The 20,265-nt window shown below is 45.9% G+C and overlaps 1 protein-coding gene across 6 annotated transcripts in view; it reads right to left on the reverse strand.

Annotated features, from left to right (window-relative positions):
• Positions 1 to 20,265, reverse strand: part of AMN1 (antagonist of mitotic exit network 1 homolog) — a 61,980-nt gene that overhangs the window by 8,128 nt on the left and 33,587 nt on the right. For all 6 annotated transcript variants that reach the window (XM_073321459.1, XM_073321475.1, XM_073321503.1 and 3 more), the window contains 2 exons: positions 10,541 to 10,758; positions 405 to 461 (listed from right to left, as the gene is read on the reverse strand). In XM_073321459.1, coding sequence (XP_073177560.1) covers positions 405 to 461; positions 10,541 to 10,758 — 275 coding nt within the window. The remainder of the gene's footprint in view (positions 1 to 404; positions 462 to 10,540; positions 10,759 to 20,265) is intronic.

A 20,265-nucleotide genomic window follows, 5' to 3' on the forward strand; every position in this document is an offset into this window, starting at 1 on the left:
CTTCACAGAAAGCAGCACCAGGGCAGTGACATCACGGCAGCAGCCGGTGCCAGAGTGGCTGCCAGCAGCTGCTGGGGCTCCCCTGTTAAGCCATCCTGTCCCCCCCAGCACTGGCAACCCAGGTATCACTTCAGGCGGGGGGAGTCAGTCAGTGAACCACGCATGTGCGTTTGCCCCCACCCCCCCAAATATAGCACTCAAACTATGTCTCTGACAAAAGCTGGTGACCCGAAGGCTGCCTAATACTTGATTCATGCCCACAGTCGTGGTAATTGTACATGTAAATGTAAATGAGTAACCTGATAATATAAATAAGATTTTTCCTCTGGAATTTTAAAAATGTACAAATGTACCATATTTGCTTTTAACATTGCTTTGTGCTTGGAATAGGTTAGATGAGTTACCTTTAAATTCTTCGAACACATCCCACTAACTAGTGCTATGACACCATTATCAGTCACCTAGAAAAAAAAAATCGGTTATTGGCATATTGGATTAAAGAACGGCACGTACATATCTTTTTAAAAAGCAGTAATTTTGGAAGGACAACCAGAGAGGGTGCGATGACGCATCCAGTGCGGTAATGCAACTGATCCCAGAGAAGCAGGGAACGTATTTCCAGTCATTAAACTTACACACTTTTTACATGCCCCGTGCTTTAGACTACCCGGAAGCCACTAAAATCGTTTAGTTCTCCTCTGAACTGACACGGGAGAGTCATGCAAATATATATGTTTACTCTACTTAGTAGTTTCAAATCTAGACAACAAAGGCGTCCTGTTGTAGCATGTTCTTGCTGTCTGATCCAGGTATGGCTGCCACACTGGGGCTGTGTCTACACGAGCTTTCTGTTGAGAAATCGTCAGCTATTGAACTGCCACCAATGCAGTTCTACCAGAGGTAGCAACAACAGGAGCGCTCGTATAGCTGGAGCACGGGCATTTTTAACACAAGGGGTTGAAACATGTCATGCCGGTTTCTACCAATGGCTGAGTTTTCTGACAAAGGGTAGTCCAGGCACCTTTTTGCAGTCTTCTCTCGGCTTAAAATTTGATTTCTGCTAGTCTTGAACTAAACACAAAATTCAAATGACATGCACGCTTTTTAAAAATACAGAGCCAAATTCAAGGCTAGTTTAAGTAGGCACGACTTCACTGTCATTTACACCAAAGGTGAATTTGGCCCACTGCAGTTTTGAAACTGGCTCTTTTAAAATGGGGGGACAAGGTGGGTGAGGTAACGTCTTTTATTGGACCAACTTCTGTTGGTGAGAGAGACAAGTTTTCAAGCTACACAAAGCTCTTCTAGGTTTGAAAGTTTGTCTGTTTCACCAACAGAAGTTGGTCCAATAAAAGATCCACCTTGTCTCTCTAATATCATGGGTCCAACACAGCTACAACACTGCATACAACAATCTTTTAAAATGGGTCAGGCTGCCTTCAGCTGCCCAAACCAGGAGTACATTGTAATTTTAATCAGTTTTATAACTGGTTTGAAAATGTTTCCAATGCAGACATACATGCCCATGTAGTTCTTTACATCCAGATAAGCAGACATTTACAAGAAAGACAGTGTAATGTAAATCTTCAGAACTTTAATGAGAATTTGAAGTTTGCAAAATGTAATACATTCAATCAATGTAATTAACCTATTTATACAATACAGAGGAAAAAGACAGCCCACAAAACCATATCGGCTGCACTTGACTTATTTAAATCAGAATGTTTTGATGACAACAAACCACAAGAACCACAGAAATGCGCTTTGAGTAGTATGTATATTTCATCATAAACCAGAAGTGAGATAAAGAGATATTTATAAAAATGGTAAATTTTGCTTTGTTGATTCCCAATTAACCTAATGTTACCCCCATTTCACTCAACTGACTAGCCAAAAATATGGGATCTTGTCGATTGTTTCTGTTGGGAGGGTATCTTGGTGATGGAGCCAGGTACTACTTTAATGCAATTTTGCTTATTTACAAAAAACTGTACAAAGTCCTGTTTCCCTGAACACAAGAGGAAACAAACACCAGGAGGTTATTTCCTTGCTCACAGCCCCCAACCTCATGTAGCCAGCATCCAACCCAAAGGCACCCTTCCATGCTTCTCTCAGGCCACATAGTGGGTTTTTTCCATGCTGCATCTGGAGTTTCCTCCTTTGTTTCTGTGTGCCTCTCTGCTTGTCTCTCACCCACTCTCTTCACACTCAGAGATTACCTAGCAAGGCTCCTAGGCCTAACAATGCCAACATTGTTCAGTGGCCTTCCATGTACCTTTGTTTTGGGCAGGGACTGCTATTATTTCATCAAGGAGCTGAACTGTTTCAACTATCTTAAAGGAAGTGCAGGGGTAAGACCCACCAAGTTTAAATTAGGCTTAACCCAATTTATAACACCGTGAATTTTTCTCATGGAATTATTCAATAATGTTATATTCTGTGTATGTTAAATGAATTTGTTCTTTTTTGCTTGTCTACAAATAACACTAGTTGTTTTGCCATTTAAAACAATAAATCTAGCTCAGCTGACATTTAGCTGCTTTCGCAGTATGAGAATTTATTTTTAGTGAAAGTCTTGCCTAAGGAAGGAAATAGTAAAGACCACACAATTTGTCCGTTAGACTCTCAAAGTGTGATATCATTCTTTGAAACATTTATATGGCACATAAATCAACAGACATAAAACTGCCATACAATGAAACGAATACAAAACATTAGGGAAAGAACAAATTAAAAATTACTTAGACAAGTTATATGTCTTCAAGTCACCACGGCCTGATGAAATGCATCCTAAAATACTCAAGGAGTTGACTGAAGAGATATCTGAGCCATTAGCGATTATCTTTGAAAAGTTATGGAAGACTGGAGAGATTCCAGAAGAGTGGGAAAGGGCAAATATACTGGCAATCTATAAAAAGGGAAATAAGGATAACCTGGAGAATTACAGACCAATCAGCTGTACCTGGTTAGATAATGGAGCAAATAATTAAGCAATCAATTTGCAGATAATAGAAGATAATAAGGTGATAAGTAACAGTTGGTATGGATTTGTCAAGAACAAATCTTGTCAAACCAACCGGATAGCTTTCCTTGACAGGGTAACAAGCCGTGTGGACAGGGGTGAAGCGATAGATGTGGTATATCTAGACTTTAGTAAGGCTTTTGATACTGTCTCGCATGACTTCTCATAAAGAAACTAGGGAAATGCAACCTAGATGGAGCTACTATAAGGTGGGTGCATAACTGGTTGGAAAACCGTTCCCAGAGAGTAGTTACCAGTAGTTCACAGTCATGCTGGAAGGGCATAACGAGTGGGGTCCCGCAAGGATCAGTTCTGGGTCCAGTTCTGTTCAATATCTGTGTCAATTATTTAGATAATGGCATAGAGAGTACACTTATAAAGTTTGTGGAGTATACCAAGCTGGGAAGGGTTGCAAGTGCTTTGGAGGATAGGATTATAATTCAAAGTCATCTGGACAAACTGGAGAAATGGTTTGAAGTAAACAGGATGAAATTCAATAAGGACAAATGCAAAGTACTCCACTTAGGAAGGAAGGAACAATCAGTTGTACACATACAAAATGGAAAATGACTGCCCAGGAAGGAGTACTGCGAAAAGGGATCTGGAGGTCATAGTGGACCACAAGCTAAATATGGGTGAACAGCGTAACACTGTTGCAAAAAAAGCAAACATCATTCTGGGATTATTAGCAGGAGTGTTGTAAGCAAGACACGAGAAGTAATTCTTCCGCTCTACTCCGCACTGATTAGGCCTCAACTGGAGTATTGTATCCAGTTCTGGGCATGACATTTCAGGAAAGATGTGGACAAATTGGAGAAAGTCCAAAGAAGAGCAACAAAAATTATTCATGGTCTACAAAACATGACCTATGAAGGAAGATTGGAAAAACTGGGTCTGTTTAGTCTGGAAAAGAGAAGACTGAGAGGAGACATGATAATAGTCTTCAAGTACATAAAAGGTTGTTATGAGGAGGAGGGAGAAAAATTGTTCTTAACCTCTGAGGAGAGGACAAGAAGCAATGGGCTTAAATTGCAGCATGGGAGGTTTAGGTTGGACATTAGGAAAAACTTCCTAACTGTCAGGGTGGTTAAGCACTGGAATAAATTGCCCGGGGAGGTTGTGGAATCTCCACCATTGGAGATTTTTAAGAGCAAGTTAGATAAACACTTGTCAGGGATGGTCTAGATAATACTTAGTCCTGCTGTGAGTGCAGGGGACTGGACTAGATGACCTCTCGAGGTCCCTTCCAGTTCTATGATTCTATGATTAAAATAATAAATGAAGACACATCAACACAAATATAAAGCTAACTGAAACAAAGCAATCTGGCACAAGGGCAACACAGATAGCTCATGTGTGAGCCACCCCACCAGAAGAAAAGAAAAACTTCCCATATAACACCGGGCAAAACTGTGGCCTTTAGTCTTTGGCCTGCATAGGAGGGATTCAGAAACATCCAACTCCACGCAGAGTTTGGGGTGGGACTGTGCCTCCCTGAGCCTATCCAAGTGGCATCACATACATGGGAACTTTACATCCTGAACCATCCTTTAAGTTTGTCCCAGCTCCTCTCGTCCAGAAGGCTGCGTGTAGGTATGTCTTTGTATGCTCTCCCTCCCTACATGCGCCCATATAAGGGCTTAAATAATCTTACCCACAATGTATAACATGGTAGGCAGCAAATACACAATATGAGGACTGAAGAATACCTTTAGTTCTCTGAGGGGACAGCAAAGGAAAAGAATTAAGCTTATAAAAAAACTAATAATATAGTAGGCCATAGCTCTTAAGGGTGACCTGCAAGATTTTTTTAAAATTGGGCTTGTGCCTTTTTTGATTCTTTATGAATTTTACAGAAGACTTGAAAGAATTCAGTTTTTAAAATGAGGGAATTATTTTTTATCTTAGAAATATCATAAATGTCAACTCCAATCTTCCCTGATTTTGCTGGAGAAAGAAACTTCTCTACTATGCTAACTTGGGCTGGGAAAGGGAGCAACCTTACTATTATGGGAAGTGTGCATTTTGGGGTAGCCAGACCTGATGTTTTGGGAAAAGAGTGCTAAGGAGTTAGCACATACAGGTTTCCTGCTAAAAGGAGGAAACAACCAGCAATGTGCTCCAGCCAGGGACAATGTTAAGGCTGTATCTATACTGGTAACATTCAGCATCTCTCACACCATTGGCATAGCAAAGGTAGAAGTCAGTTTCTTGTGAAGGAGTTTATGCATGGTTAGATGACAGTGGTAAAAACAACACCTCCCGCCAGTCTCATAGACTTTAAGATCAGAAGGGACCATAGTGATAATCTAGTCCAGTGGTTCTCAAACCATGGGTCGGGACCCCATAATGGGTTGCAACCTGCTTTGAATGGGGTTGCCAGGGCTGGCTTAGACTTGCTGGGGCCTGGGGCTGAAGCCCGAGCCCCACTGCCCAGGGCCGAAGCCAAAACCTGGGAAAGAATTCTCTGTAGTAACTTGGAGCCTTTCCCATCTAGTGTCCCATCTTTTATGAGGTCCTCACTACTTACCAATACTAAATCTAAAATAGGTTCAGTGACTATGTGGTGAAGAAATCTGTCAGCTATCACATGCAGGACTATCTGGGCCCTACCATTAGTAGTAGCACTTGTCCTCCAATCTATATCTGAGAAATTAATCTCCCATAATCACACAATTCCCAGTTGTATTTATTTCATTAAAATATTAAATAGGTCTCTCTTCATATCCATATTGGATCCTGGGGGCCTCTAGCAGACCACAAGCACTATCCCAGTGCAGCCTCTGTTACCTGTCTTCCCCAAAGTAATTTTGACCCAAATAGAGTTCCTTTTTATCCATTCCATTGCTTCTTCTTTCTTTACAGTCTACCTCATCATTAACATACAAAGATACTCCACCACCTTTACCTTCACTTCTGTCTTTCCTGAGCAGCACATACCCTTCAATACCTATATACTCCAGTCATGGCTACTATTCCACCCTGTTTCTGTTACCCCTATGTCATCTGTTTTCACTTCCTGCACTAGTAGTTCTAGTCTTTGTTAGTGCTTCCATCACTAAGCAACAAATGGAGCTGCACTTATGCTAGACCAATGGTGGGAAAATTGCTGGTAATTCTCCTTATACCTGAGGGGACAAATTATTATCTCCAGACATCTCTCAATCAGTAGGACTCAGCTCCTACTTAATATCACACAGCACTGGAACACAAACAGTGTCATATTTCAACTTGTCTCTGACTCACGGTCCCATGCAACTGCAGGCTTGTTAGCCTTTCTGAACTAACTTTGCTTGGTAGAAACTTGAACAGAAGCCAGAGAAAGCACAAATCCCTAGCTTTCATAGCAACAGCATTTGTGAGGGAGCTCCACTGACAAATTTTTTCCAATCACAGCTTTCCCAAGATTGAGGCCAGGTTTACACTTCAGACATATCAGTATAACTATGTTGCTCAGGGGTGTGAAAAATCCACATCCCTGAACAATGTAGTTATACCAACTTAACCTCCCATGTACACAGTGCTACGTTGACAGGAGAGCGTCTTTCCTCGACATAGCTATTGCCTCTTGAGGAGGTAGATTAATTACACCGACTCCCATTGGTATAGTAGCATCTTCTTCTAAAGAGCTGTATGTGAAGACAAACCAAGAAATGATTCAGCACTTTGAAAGCTTGTGAAAGAATTTCAGATCTGACAGTGTCTATATTATTTGAAAAGTTATCAAAACCATTCCCAAGAACTATCCTCTTTAACAGTTTTGACGCGTGATAAACGAAAGCTAATTGTTTCCTTATATGGAGTCAATGAATGTTAAAGAGGAAGAGGAGTTGTAGCCATGTCAGTCCCAGAATATTAGAGAGATGAGGAGAAACATTTCCCACACCTGAAGAAAAGCTGGTCTTTCTCACCAACAGAAGTCGGTCCAATGAAAGACATTACCTCACCCACCTTCTCTCTCTCTCTATTTCTGTTGACACTTTTACTAGTTTGAGGGTACCTCTTCCCTGGACATCTATTTTACCACAAACTTGGAGGCACCAGTCTTAACGAAGTGCAGTCTAATAATCATGTGAAATTCCTAAACATAGGTTACTCTCAGGTTATAAACCGACACTCTGGCCTTATTGTTCAAACACACTTTTTGCTAATACCATAAAGATTTTGGGAGAATAGTTAATATGTCAAGAATTAAAAACACAAAAAGGAAAAGGGGACTAAAATGGTTAATATCTACTAACAGGTACTAACAGTATTAATAAAGATACTAGAAGAGAAGTTCAGAAGGATTTCTGATTTTCTGCTTCTGGTGAAATTGAAGGAGATAAGAAGGGTATTTAAAATAAAAACCTGTTGTGTTTAGTCTCAAATCTCCGGGCTTGTCTCCACTTACTGGGGGATCGATGTATGGCAATCGATCCATCGGGGGATGATTTAGCGGGTCTAGTGAAGACCCGCTAAATCAACCACCGATCGCACTCCCGTTGACTCCAATTATTCACTTAGCTGGAGAAGCATAAGGTAAGTCAATGGGAGAGTTTCTTCCGTCGCAGCACAGTGTAGACACCGCAATAAGTCGACTGAAGCTACGTCGACTCCAGTTATTCACTTAGCTGAAGCTGTGTAAGTTAGGTCAACTTAGCCCTGTAGTGTAGACCTGCCTTCAGATTTCAACTCCATGACTTGCTTATACTCAACATAAAGAAATCCTTACATCAGTGTTGACTGAATTCCTTATCTTCCTCTGCCCCCTGCATCATGCCCTATCACAGTCCATAGTTCCACTATTCCCCAGTCACTAAGGCTTGAAACCTTGCTGTCATGTCTGACTCCTCTCTTTTCTTCTCCCTCCAAATCCAGGCTGTTGAGAAACCCTGTTGGTTCTTCCTCCACAATCTCTCCAACCTTTCTTGTCCATTCCTTCCACTAAAACCCTGTCCACGGTTTGCTCATCTCTTGCAACTTCTTGTACTCAGATTTCCAGTTTTCACCCTCAGTCTGCACAACAAATGCTGCAGCAAAAAGCAGCTCTCTCTCCCTTTCATTGCCCAGACTATGTCACTCCCCTGTTTTAAATCCTTCAGCAACTTTCCCTCACTTTCAAGACTCTGGTCCATGGCTTTGCTCTACACTATGGGTTCTCAAACTTTGTCATAGTGAGTCTCCTTAAGCTAAGGAAAAACAAAAACCAATTGTGCCTCCCCATAGTTTACTGAGAAAACACAAACTGAAATTCACATGTTCCAAACCTAAATGTGAGCAGCCAACTAGAACACCAATAATCTGACTTGTATAATATGATCTAGATGTAACAAGGCTTCCCCACCCTCCACTTGGAATGGAAATCACATGGCAACTTGCACTGCAAAACCACTGCAGGCTCCTTGCCTCACCTTTCAGTCAGATCTAGCAAATAATTCCTTCCCCCAAAACACAGAATCCCTCCATCCACTGCTCTTTCTGAGGCTGCAGGGTGCCTTGGCAGCAGCTCTCCCTCCTCCTAGCCCCCTCTCCTCACTCCATGTTCTCTTTCTCTCTCAGGCTGACGAGACTTGCTCTGCTGCTCTATCAGAAGCATGCCCAGGCCTCCCAGGCCTTACCTAGCATGGGTTTTCTCCAGTGCAGACTCCCATGCCTCCACCTCCCTTCCCCACAGGTCTGGCAAACGTCCTCCTGCTCTCAGTGCAGGCTCCTTCCCTCTCCTGCAAAGAGACAACCCACTTGGCCCCATCAATATACTTTCCAATGGTCTCAATAAATCAATGCTGTTACACAGACCAAAAATCCCCTCTCCCCCCCCCCCACCCTACTATTTTGGACTTGTTTTGCAAAACCTATTCAAATAAAATATGTTTTGTGTGTCCCTAATTGCATTACAGCTTTAATTATTACCACTATCTTAAGCACACTAGCATATGAATTTTTGTTAAGTTTAGATTAAGGGTCAACTGTCACCACTCTCCTTCCCCTGGTCTCTGAGGCAGCCCCAGTGTAGGCTTCCCACTCCACCCCCCAGACATCACAGTGTATTCTCCTCCCTTTACCCAATTATTTTTGTATGGTGATTCTCTCAGAGAGAGGGAGGGAGGGAAGGAAGCAGTGGTTTCCCCCTCTCCTCCCTCCCCCCGATTGGCAGCTGCGCCATGCCCAATCAAATTAAGGCCCGTGGTGGACTGGTCTAGTTGCCAGACCAGGAGATGCTCTCTCCTCTTTGCTCCAGCAGAGGGCGAAGGACAGGAAATCAGGGAACTGAGACATCCCTTGCCGCACATGAGAGCTGAGCCCCATTGTAGTTTGCAAACCTCTGCTCTCCACTGTTCCTGCATACAGCTCTGCTCTTATTTCTTCCTCATCCCCACCTCTCTCCTGCAAGTCCATTCAAGGCACCACTCCAACCACTCCTTCTCCCACTCTGGTTTTCATGCATTCTTCCATGCTCCCCCCTCTGATTGGCAATTTTCTCCTCCTTGTGCAGCAGTCAACTCAACTACCCTCTTCTCCTCCAAATCCTGTCTCTTAACACATACTTCTTTCACAAGCCTTTAAATGAAAAAAATCACCAAAGGAACCATTTCAACTGTGAGGTCTGTCTAAATTAGAGAGTTAACTCTGTGGGTCTGAGACAGTGCCTTCCACTACGCCTTGTACAATTCAGAACACTAAGAAGCTTCTCAAAAAGGAAAAAGAAAAAAAACCACTAGCTTTACATGGAACATAAAATGCCAGGACACTTATTATTTTGAAGAAAAAAAGTCACAAAACAGGACCAAAATCCCAGCTTAATCCAGTGCTTAATTTGTAATGAAAGAGGTGCCGAGGTTCAAGCAATTTTTTTTACTTTCATAACTGACGCAGCAAGCCTAGAAGTGCCGGGGCTATGAGCTGCCAAGCCTAGAGGTGCTGAGCCCTGGGCAAGCCCTGGCACAGATTAAGTGTTGTCTTGATCAGATTATGAATAACGCATAAATTTAGCGGAGGACTCAGAATACAATGCACTCAGACCTTTTGTTTTGCACATTCAACTCTTTCTTTCAAGAGTGACTGAACCTTGAGAAGTGAAAAATTAGTTATCATCAGGTGTTTATATTTGTCTTATGCTTTTACTGGTTGTATGACTCATACAATTCAGCATGTTATCCCCCACACAGACCAATTAGTCCTTCTGACCGGTGTAAGGTTATATTCCTATGGCACAGAGTAACACCAACAGCACAATAAGAACACTCGAATACCTGACAGGCTTTAATAAAAAAAAAAAAAAATGCATCTGTGCTCCAGGTTCGATATCGTTATGAGTAACTCTCACTTGGAGAGAATACGTTTACATTATCAGAAGACAGGACATATTTAATACCATTTCATTGGGAAAGAGTGTCTGGAACTATATGTGCCTTCGGCATTTTGAATCTTAAAAACCTGCTAAAACACAGCTAAATTAAAATGCAATTAATAAAACTCACCTCTTCATTTTATTTATATCACTGTCATTGACATTTTTATTGGTGCCGTTTTAGTTACCTGAGTCGATGAAAAATCCACACTATGTAGAAATCTGCAGTTCTGTCCAAGCGCATGCAGGGATGCATCAGTGATGCCTGAGCAGCTGCCTAAGTTAACTATTTGTAGAAGATGGCAGTTGAGCGCCAGAGCAAGAACTCCATTGTCTGATACATTGCAGCATCTCTTAAATGAAGCTTCACGTAAATAAGGGCAAGACAAGGCCAGAGCTCTGACTCCTATTGAAGAAATAAAGCAAGTCATTCTTATGTAAATAAGCTTTAATCTATAAAAATATTTTATTGTGTAACACTTCTTTATAAAAATGAGTCTGTCAATTCAAAAGTCACATTCTGCCTGAGCTTTTTTTTTACAAATAACACAAGTAGAGAATATTTTCCAATTTATTTATTTTGCATACAGTTGGTTTACCTATTTCCCCTAGTGTCTGTGTGGGCTTTTGGCTTAGTTTACATTCGCAAAGTTGCACTGATTTAACTGAACTGATTTTTAAGTGGTTAAATCTCTGCAAGCCCCCAGCACACACACACAATTCAATCAGATAACCCTGGGGTTAAATTGGTTTAGCTAAGGGCATGTGTATGCACAGAAGTTGCACTAGTTTAGCAAATCAGTTTATTTAAACCACTGCAACTTTTGAGTTTGACCTCTCTTATATTGGTTTAAAACTGGTTATACTGATTTAACTTCTTAGTAAATGAACCAAACTACCATAACTCTTTTTATTCTTTGTAGGTGAACCAAAGTCCCAGCATGCCTTGTATTTATAATTTTTTGTATTCAAGCAGAACCTAAACTGAACTTTAAATGATCCGATGAAGTGAGCTGTAGCTCACGAAAGCTCATGCTCAAATAAATTGGTTAGTCTCTAAGGTGCCACAAGTACTCCTTTTCTTTTTTTTAAATGATCTAGTCCATATGCCCAGAAAGAGACTACTGGTAACCAATATGTTGCAGTTGTTTTCTATGATTAATAAGATAATGATCTATCAAGAGATACTTTTAGCTTATCAGGAATTACTCTAACAGATGATTTCTGTCATAATGACTCAGTTACAGATACTTTTGTAATTCATAAAACAATGGATGGTTGAAGCCACAGAATCATAGAAGTTTAGGGTTGGAACAGACCTCAGGAGGTACTTGTTGAGGTCTCGCGGGTCCAGGATGGGCCGTAGACAACCCATGGCCTTTGGTATTAAAAAGTACTGGGAAAGAACCCCTTGTTCCTGTACTTGAAAGGAACTTCTTACACCATACCCAGCTGTAGCAAACCCTTTACCTCCTGTGCAGGGAGACTCTTGTGAGAGGGGTCCCTGAAGAAGGATGGGGAAGGCGGGTGTGGGGAGGGATAGAAAGGAGGGTATAACCCTGGTCCACTGTGCTGAGGACCCATCGGTCCAAGGTTACAGTGGTCGAAGCAGGGAGGAAAAGGGAAAGGTGGTTTAAGAACACTGGGACAGATGGATCATGGGAATAGTCTGGTAGGTTGCCCTTGGGCGCACGCTTAAAATGACCATTTGGCCCCTTGCTTGGCACGGGTTGAGCAGATTGGCTTAGACGGTGCTTGTAGCCCTTGGCTCGTTTGTGGAGCTGGTCCTGCCAAGGCTTGCTCCCCTGGCCCTGAGGCTGCTGTGATTTGAACTGCTTATGCACCGAGGCTGGGACATAAAGACCCAGAGTGGTGTGGGCGTCCTTGAGGCCATGCAACTTGCTGTCTGTTTGCTCCGCAAATAGGGCTCAGCTGTCAAAGGGCAAATCCTGCATTGACTGCTGAGCCTTAGAGGAAAAGCCAGAGAGGAGCAGCCAGGAGGCTGGCCACATGGAGATAGCGGAAGCTGGAGTAAGAACAGTAGCATCAGCAGCGTCCGAAGCTGTCTGGAGGGCTGCCCTGGCCACGGTTGTGCCCTCATCGAGGACTGTTCGGAACTCCTTTTTGGAAGCCTCAGGGAGCGACTCTTCAAACTTGGCCATGGCTTGCCACATATTGAAGTCATACCGGCCAAGAAGGACTTGGTGGTTGGCCACTCTCAGCTGAAGGCTGGAAGATGAATAAATCTTACATCCAAAGAGATCCAGCCTCCTCGAGTCTTTATTTTTGGGGGTGGCCCCGGGTTGTCTTTGCCTCTCTTTGTGGTTAACCGCCTCTACCACAAGAGAATTGGGGGCAGGGTGGGAGTATAAGTACTCATGCCCCTTGGTTGGCACAAAGTACTTGCATTCGGCCCTCTTAGAGATAGGGGCCAAGGAAGAGGGGGTCTGCCACAGGGCATTAGTGATTTTGGAAACCCCTTCATGAAGGGGTAGGACCACCCTGGCAGGAGCCAAGGACATCAAACAGAGTCCGAGGGCTCTTCCAGTTCCTCTGCCTGAAGCCCCAGGTTGGAAGCGACCCTCTTCAAAAGTTCCTGGTGCGCTTTGGCGTCATCCTGAGGAACCGGGTAAAGGGGCCCATGATCGTCCTTGTCCATGATCGGCCCATGATCGTCCTTGTCGTCGCCAGACGAGGCTATCACAGTGCCGTGGGAACCTCCACGTTCACTAGTGGTCCAGCACCTTCCTCCCCCGGGTCCTCCTGGACTTGCGGGGTTTACCCCTGAAGCCTCAAGCACCGAAGGGGGACAGAATACTGAGGCCACTGGTTTCTCCGAGGCTCCTGACACCGATTGGGCAGCCTGGGACGGTTCAGTGAATCCCCAAGGATTCCACAGGTACCATGGTGCCGGCAACTTTGCTATCGCTATGAAACCAGTTTCGGTGCCGTCGATGCTGGCATCACCATAGGTACCAGGGCTTCTCCCGCAGTCAGTGAACATTGCTGGAGCTGTAAGTTGAGTGGTCAGTACCGGGCAACCAGAAACGAGCAGAACGGTGGCTCTTGTCCAACTGGTGCCTGTCGCTTCAATCCGAAGCTGACCTGTCTGAGCGAGTCGGGTGCATTGGTCAGGGTTTCGGAGACCAATGGCGTTCAGCGGATCTGCGTCAGACACCTGGCAATCCATGCCTCACGCTGCTCAACCGGTACCGGGATGTCAAACGGGACCGGGAGCCACTATGGGCTGGCTGTCAGGAGGAATGTCCTGAGAAAGGCAATCTCCTCCTAGGAGATGGGTAATGACGATCGGGCAATTGGCAGGCTCTGCTCCCCGATCGGTCCTGTGATCAGTACCGGGCCCTTGCAGTTGGTCGGGGACCGTTCCACAGATCTTGCCAGGTGGCACATGCCCCAGAGGGTCTGCGCCAATCTACTGGTGAGGAACGGCTCAAGTCCTTCAATCGATGCCCCTGGTGCAAGGACCAAAGGGGGCTCCGCTGAGCCTGCCTCTTTTGTCCCGCGGTGTGACAGCTTCACAAAGGCAAGCGCTGGTGGGACGTCTCCCTTGATGGGGAACGGTGCCACTGAGGCTGGAACACACACACCGGCGCCGTCTTCCCCGCTTTCCCCTGGGTGCTCAAACCCCCACCCGTCGCCTCCAGCCCCGCCCCCACTCCACCCCTTCCATGAGGCCCCACCCCTGCCCCACCTCTTCCCACTCCCTTCCCTGCCCCCATTCCAACCCCTTCCCCAAAGTCCCTGCCCCAACTCCACCCCCTCCCTGCCTCTATTCCAACTCCTTCCCCAAATCCCTGCCCCGGGCCCGCCTCTTCCCCACCTCCTCCCCTGAGCATGCCACATTCCTGCTCTTCCCACTCCCACCTGGAGCATGCTAACACCAGGCGGGAAGTGCTGGGAGGTAGGCGGAGGAGTAGGGAGGCGGCACACTCAGGGGAGGAGGAGGAGGAGGAGGAGGTAGTGATCAATGGCTCCATGTCTAGTTGGCAGCCGGTATCAAGTGGAGTGCCCCAAGGGTCGGTCCTGGGGCCGGTTTTATTCAATATCTTCATAAATGATCTGGAAGATGGTGTGGATTGCACTCTCAGCAAATTTGCGGATGATACTAAACTGGGAGGAGTGGTAGATACGCTGGAGGGGAGGGATAGGATACAGAAGAACCTAGACCAATTGGAAGATTGGGCCAAAAGGAATCTGATGAGGTTCAATAAGGGTAAGTGCAGGGTCCTGCACTTAGGACGGAAGAACCCAATGCACAGCTACAGACTAGGGACCGAATGGCTAGGCAGCAGTTCTGCAGAAAAGGACCTAGGGGTGACAGTGGACGAGAAGCTGGATATGAGTCAGCAGTGTGCCCTTGTTGCCAAGAAGGCCAATGGCATTTTGGGATGTATAAGTAGGGGCATAGCGAGCAGATCGAGGGACGTGATCGTTCCCCTCTATTCGACATTGGTGAGGCCTCATCTGGAGTACTGTGTCCAGTTTTGGGCCCCACACTTCAAGAAGGATGTGGATAAATTGGAGAGAGTCCAGCGAAGGGCAACAAAAATGATTAGGGGACTGGAACACATGAGTTATGAGGAGAGGCTGAGGGAGCTGGGATTGTTTAGCCTGCAGAAGAGAAGAATGAGGGGGGATTTGATAGCTGCTTTCAACTACCTGAAAGGGGGTTCCAAAGAGGATGGCTCTAGACTGTTCTCAATGGTAGCAGATGACAGAACGAGGAGTAATGGTCTCAAGTTGCAGTGGGGGAGGTTTAGATTGGATATTAGGAAAAACTTTTTCACTAAGAGGGTGGTGAAACACTGGAATGCGTTACCTAGGGAGGTGGTAGAATCTCCTTCCTTAGAGGTTTTTAAGGTCAGGCTTGACAAAGCCCTGGCTGGGATGATTTAACTGGGAATTGGTCCTGCTTTGAGCAGGGGGTTGGACTAGATGACCTTCTGGGGTCCCTTCCAACCCTGATATTCTATGATTCTATGAGGTGGGGCACGGGGTGAGGGGAGCTTGGCTGTCAGTGGGTGCAGAGCACCCACTAATTTTTCCCTGTGGGTTCTCCAACCCCGGAGCACCCATGGAGTCAGTGCCTATGGACACACACACAGAGGTCCCAAAGTGGGTTTTCCCCGAGACCAAGGTACCACGGGAGCCAATAAGGGCGGCACTGGGAGTGTCAGGATCACCTGAGTTGCCTGAAGCGCTTCAAGTGTCGATGCTATCTGAAGGTGGTCATGACCTGCACCACTATCTGGAGTTGCAGGCAAAGTACAGGATGGGCTGCACCGCTCAACTTGAGATGAGGCCCAACTTCCTGAAGGCTGCGTTGAGCTACCCCGGCATGGGTCGTGGCTCGCCCCCATCCCTCTCTTTCCTTTGAGGGAGGTAGGAGAGCATCCCATCACATTCTTCTTCGCCTTCATGACCAGAGCCATGGAGGAAGACCAGTGCTGGCTCATGGACAGCGCTGGTGGAGCACTGCGCATGGAGGCCACAGTGCTCAGTGCAGAGTCAGACCACTGCTCTGGTGCCGGAGTGAGTGCCAACTCCATTAGGAGCGCCCTTCAATGAGTTTCGCGCTCCTTCTTCATCCTAGGTTTAAAGGATTTTCAGATACAGCACTTGTCATTTGCAGATATGGCACATGTGCCCCTCGTCTAAGCACCTTAGGCAGCTGGTATGTGGATCGCTGACGGGCACAGGTTGTTTACAGCGATAGCAGGGTGTAAAGCCTGGGGACCGGGGCATGCCCTGTCCCCCAGCTGAGTCCCATTTGGGACTAACGAAGAGTTGAGAACTACTACTAAGGGTTTAACTAAGAAACTATACACACAACCATTTTACAGATTTTCAAAGTTTGCAAGAACAGAGAACAAAACAACACTAGCCGAAGCAGCGGACGTTCCAGCACCGTCACTGGTGGCAAGAAAGAACTGAGGGTGGGGGGAGCCAGCGGAGCCCCTTATACTGCGCCATGCGGGCACCACTCCAGAGGGCAACAGAGCTGGTCCCCTACAGACACTGCTAAGGGGAAAATCTTCCAGCACCAGTGCATGTGGCAAGCAAAGACACCTAATATGGCATGGACGTGAGCAAGCACTCAAAGAAGAAATGTTAGACAGGGGTTCCAGGCAATAAAGAAAGATCAGCGATGGCATGTGTCCGCTGCTCAATGGAGAAGGTGAGCTGGAAACGGAAGATGATAAGATGGTGGAGCTGCTCAATGAGTACTTTGCTTCAGTCTTCACACAAAAAATAACATGTGACCAGAGACGAATGAAGGGGAAGGGATGCAGATCAGGATAAGTAAAAAACACATCAGAGATCTTCTGACTAATTTGAATGAATTCAATCAGCAGGGGTAGATGCTATTCCCCCAAGCGCTGGAGGAATTAGCTGAAGAAATCTTGGAACCACTGGCAATAATAACTGAAAACTCATGGATGACAGATGAGGTTCCGGAAGACTAGAGAAGGACTAACTTTAGTACCCTTCTCTAAAAAGGGGGAAAAGGAGGTTCCGGGGAACTACAGACCAGTCCACCTGACCTCAGTACCTGGGAAACTACTAGAGCACGATATAAAACATTCAATTTGCAAATATTTGGAGGATTAAGGGGTGATCACTAGCAGCCAGCACGGATTTACTAACAACAAATCGTGCAAAACAAGCTTGATTTCCTTCTTTGACAAGGTAACTGGTTTGGTGGATAGGGGAAATAAGGTGGACATAATATACCTGAACTTTAGCAAGGCTTTTGACACAGTCCCACATGACATGCTCACAAGTAAGCTGGAGAAATAGAGGCTTGGTAGAACTACACTACCATTAAGTGGATACAAAATTGGTTAAACAACTGCAAACAAAGACTAGCTATTAATGGAATGACATTATATTGAAAGGTCTCAAGTGGAGTTCCACAGGGATCTGTTCTGGATCCGGTGTTATTTAACATCTTTATTAATGACCTGGATGTAGGAATAGAGAGCATCCTGATCAGATCTGCATGACACAAAGCTGCAAACACTTTGGAGGATAGAACTAAAATTCAAAGGGATCTTGCTAAATTGGAGAACTCGGCTACCGACAACAAAATGAAATTCTACAAACACAAAAATGTAAGGTGCTACAATTAGGGAAGAAAAACCAAATGCACAGACACAGAATGGGGGATAACTGGCTTAGCAGCAGCACTGCTGAAAAGGATTTGGGAGTTGTGGTGGATCACAAGCTCAACATGAATCAACAATCTGATGCTGTTGCAAAAAAAGCAAATACTATTTTGGGTTGCATTAACAGAGGCAGTGGTGAGCTGGAGCCGGTTCGCTAGAACTGGTTGTTAAATTTAGAAGCCCTTTTAGAACCGGTTGTTCTGCGAGGGACAACCGGTTCTAAAAGGGCTTCTAAATTTAACCGGCCCAAAGTGGCGCCTTAGGCGCCGACTCCACGGGTGCTCCAGACCTGGAGCACCCAAGGGGAAAATTTGGTGGGTGCAGAGCACCCACGGGCAGCTCCCCGCCCCACCCCCAGCCCCAGCTCACCTCACCTCCGCTCCGCCTCCACCTCCTCTCCTGAACACACCGCCCCGCTCTGCTTCTCCACCCCCACAGGCTTCCCGCGAATCAGCTGTTCGCACGGGAAGCCGGGGTGGGCTGAGAAGCAAGCAGCGGCTTCAGGCTCAGGCCCAGGGAGGCAGAGCGGAGGTGAGCTCGGGCGGGGGGTGGGCATGAGGAGGGCCACCCACGCCACAGCAAGTAACCCGGGGGGGAGGGGTGCGCAGGGGAACCGCTCCCCGCCCTAGCTCACCTCCACCACCCTCGGCCTGAGCTGGAAGCCGCTGCCTGCTTCTCAGCCTTCCCCGGCTTCCCGCTGAACAGCTGATTCACGGAAAGCGGGGAGGGAGGAGGCAGAAGCGGAGTGGAGGTGAGCTGGGGCCGGGCGCGGGGCAGAGAGCTGCCGGTCGGCGCTCTGCACCCACCAAATTTTCCCCGTGGGTGCTCCAGCCCCAGAGTACCCAGGGAGTTGGCACCTAAGGCGCCACTTTTGATGTGATCAGTGGGGGGGAGCAGCCGCTCCCCCTGCTCCCCCCCAGCTACGTTCCCCCACCCCTAGGAGCCAGAGGGACCTGCCGGATGCTTCCTGGGATCTGCCCTAGGTAAGCACCGCGGCGACTCCCCCCCTCGCCCCCTGGCAAGTGCCTCTGGCTCTTAGGGGTGGGGTTGGCACCCACTACGGTGGCCCACGAGACCCTCCTGCCTGGTTCTGTGGGCAGGCGGGGGGGAGGGTGGATGGGGCAGGGATCCTGGGGGGTCGTCAAGGAACGCGGGGGGGTTGGATGGGGCAGGAGTCCCAGGGGGTGGGGGTGGGCAACGACACCCTCTTGGGGTGAGGATGGAACCCATTGTTAAGATTTTGGCAGCTCATCACTGAACAGAGACATATAATGCAAGTCATAGGAGGTGATAGTACTGCTCTATTCAGTGCTGGAGTAGTGTGTCCAATTTTGGTCACCGCTGTATAGAAAGGATGTAGAGAAACTGGAAAGGATCCAGAGGCAAGCGACAAGGATGATTAAAGGGATGGAATGCAAGCCATATGAGCAAAGGCTGAAGGAATTGGGTGTGTTTCATTTGGAAAAGAGGAGATTAAGAGGGGACATGATAGTTGTGGTGGAAAATTAAAAACACACTGTGTTTGGTTCAGAACAAGCATGCGCATACAGGGAAAGTCAGCCAGAGCTGCTCTCCCGTAAACAGAAATACTAGAGCTTATATGGCTGAAAACCACAATTTGCCAAACCCACTTCCTTCAACAGCATGTTCCTTATTTGGCATATAGTGCAAGCTTCAACAGTAGCTTTGCCTTACTTGGGAGTTTAGGAAAAACAAGCTTTTCCTTTTATTGACAGGTGTTTCCTTTGTAATAAACGGTTTTTCTAACTTCTAGCGGTTATGGTTACATTTCATAAGCTGTGCTGTTTTGCAATTGCCCCTCAATGGAATTTTCCTCACTCTTCTCTTATGCTTCATATACACAGTTAGCTTGACCAAAGTTTTAGGCCTAGAAGTTTAGGCCAACTAGATTTTCCTTCACATTGTGGTCTTCAAATACTTGAAAAGCTGCGTTCAAACTACTGCATAGCAGATTTATATTAAATGTTAGAAAAAACTTCCTAAGTGTAAGAAAAGTAGGACAATGGAACAAACTGCCAAGAAAGTTATGGAATCTCCTTCACTGGAGGTTTTCAAAAAGAGGCTTGATAGCCATCTGTCTTGGATGTTTTAAACACAACAAATCCTCCATCTTGGCAGGGGACTGGACTAGAGGAGTCTTGTGGCCCCTTCTAACTCTATGGTTCTATGATTCTATGGCAACTTAGATGCTTTATTTCTTGATTTTTACACTTATCTTCCCCAATGCCTCTCCCTATTCACTCCTTTTAGCCACCATGATCACAGAAAGTCTCTGGCTGTGCAAAAGCTCTCCTTGCTGATCTCACTGAATGTAACATAAGCCAATTAGTTTAAAGAAAAGGAGTACCTGTGGCACCTTAGAGACGAACAAATTTATTTGAGCATAAGCTTTCATGAGCTACAGCTCACTTCATCGGATGCATTGAATGCATTAGATGAAGTGGGTTTTAGCCCACGAAAGCTCATGCTCAAATAAATTTGTTTGTCTCTAAGGTGCCACAAGTACTCCTTTTCTTTTTGAGGATACAGTCTAACACGGCTGCTACTCTGAAACCAATTAGTTTAGTGACACAGTTGGGGGAGGGGAGTTGTCTGGGACATGTTTTGAGAGTGTCATCATGTGACTAGAAAAGGAGGACTTGTGGCACCTTAGAGACTAACCAATTTATTAGAGCATAAGCTTTCGTGAGCTACAGCTCACT

The sequence above is a fragment of the Lepidochelys kempii genome, chromosome 1, assembly GCF_965140285.1.
Source record: "Lepidochelys kempii isolate rLepKem1 chromosome 1, rLepKem1.hap1, whole genome shotgun sequence".
NCBI classification, from domain to species: Eukaryota; Metazoa; Chordata; order Testudines; family Cheloniidae; genus Lepidochelys; species Lepidochelys kempii.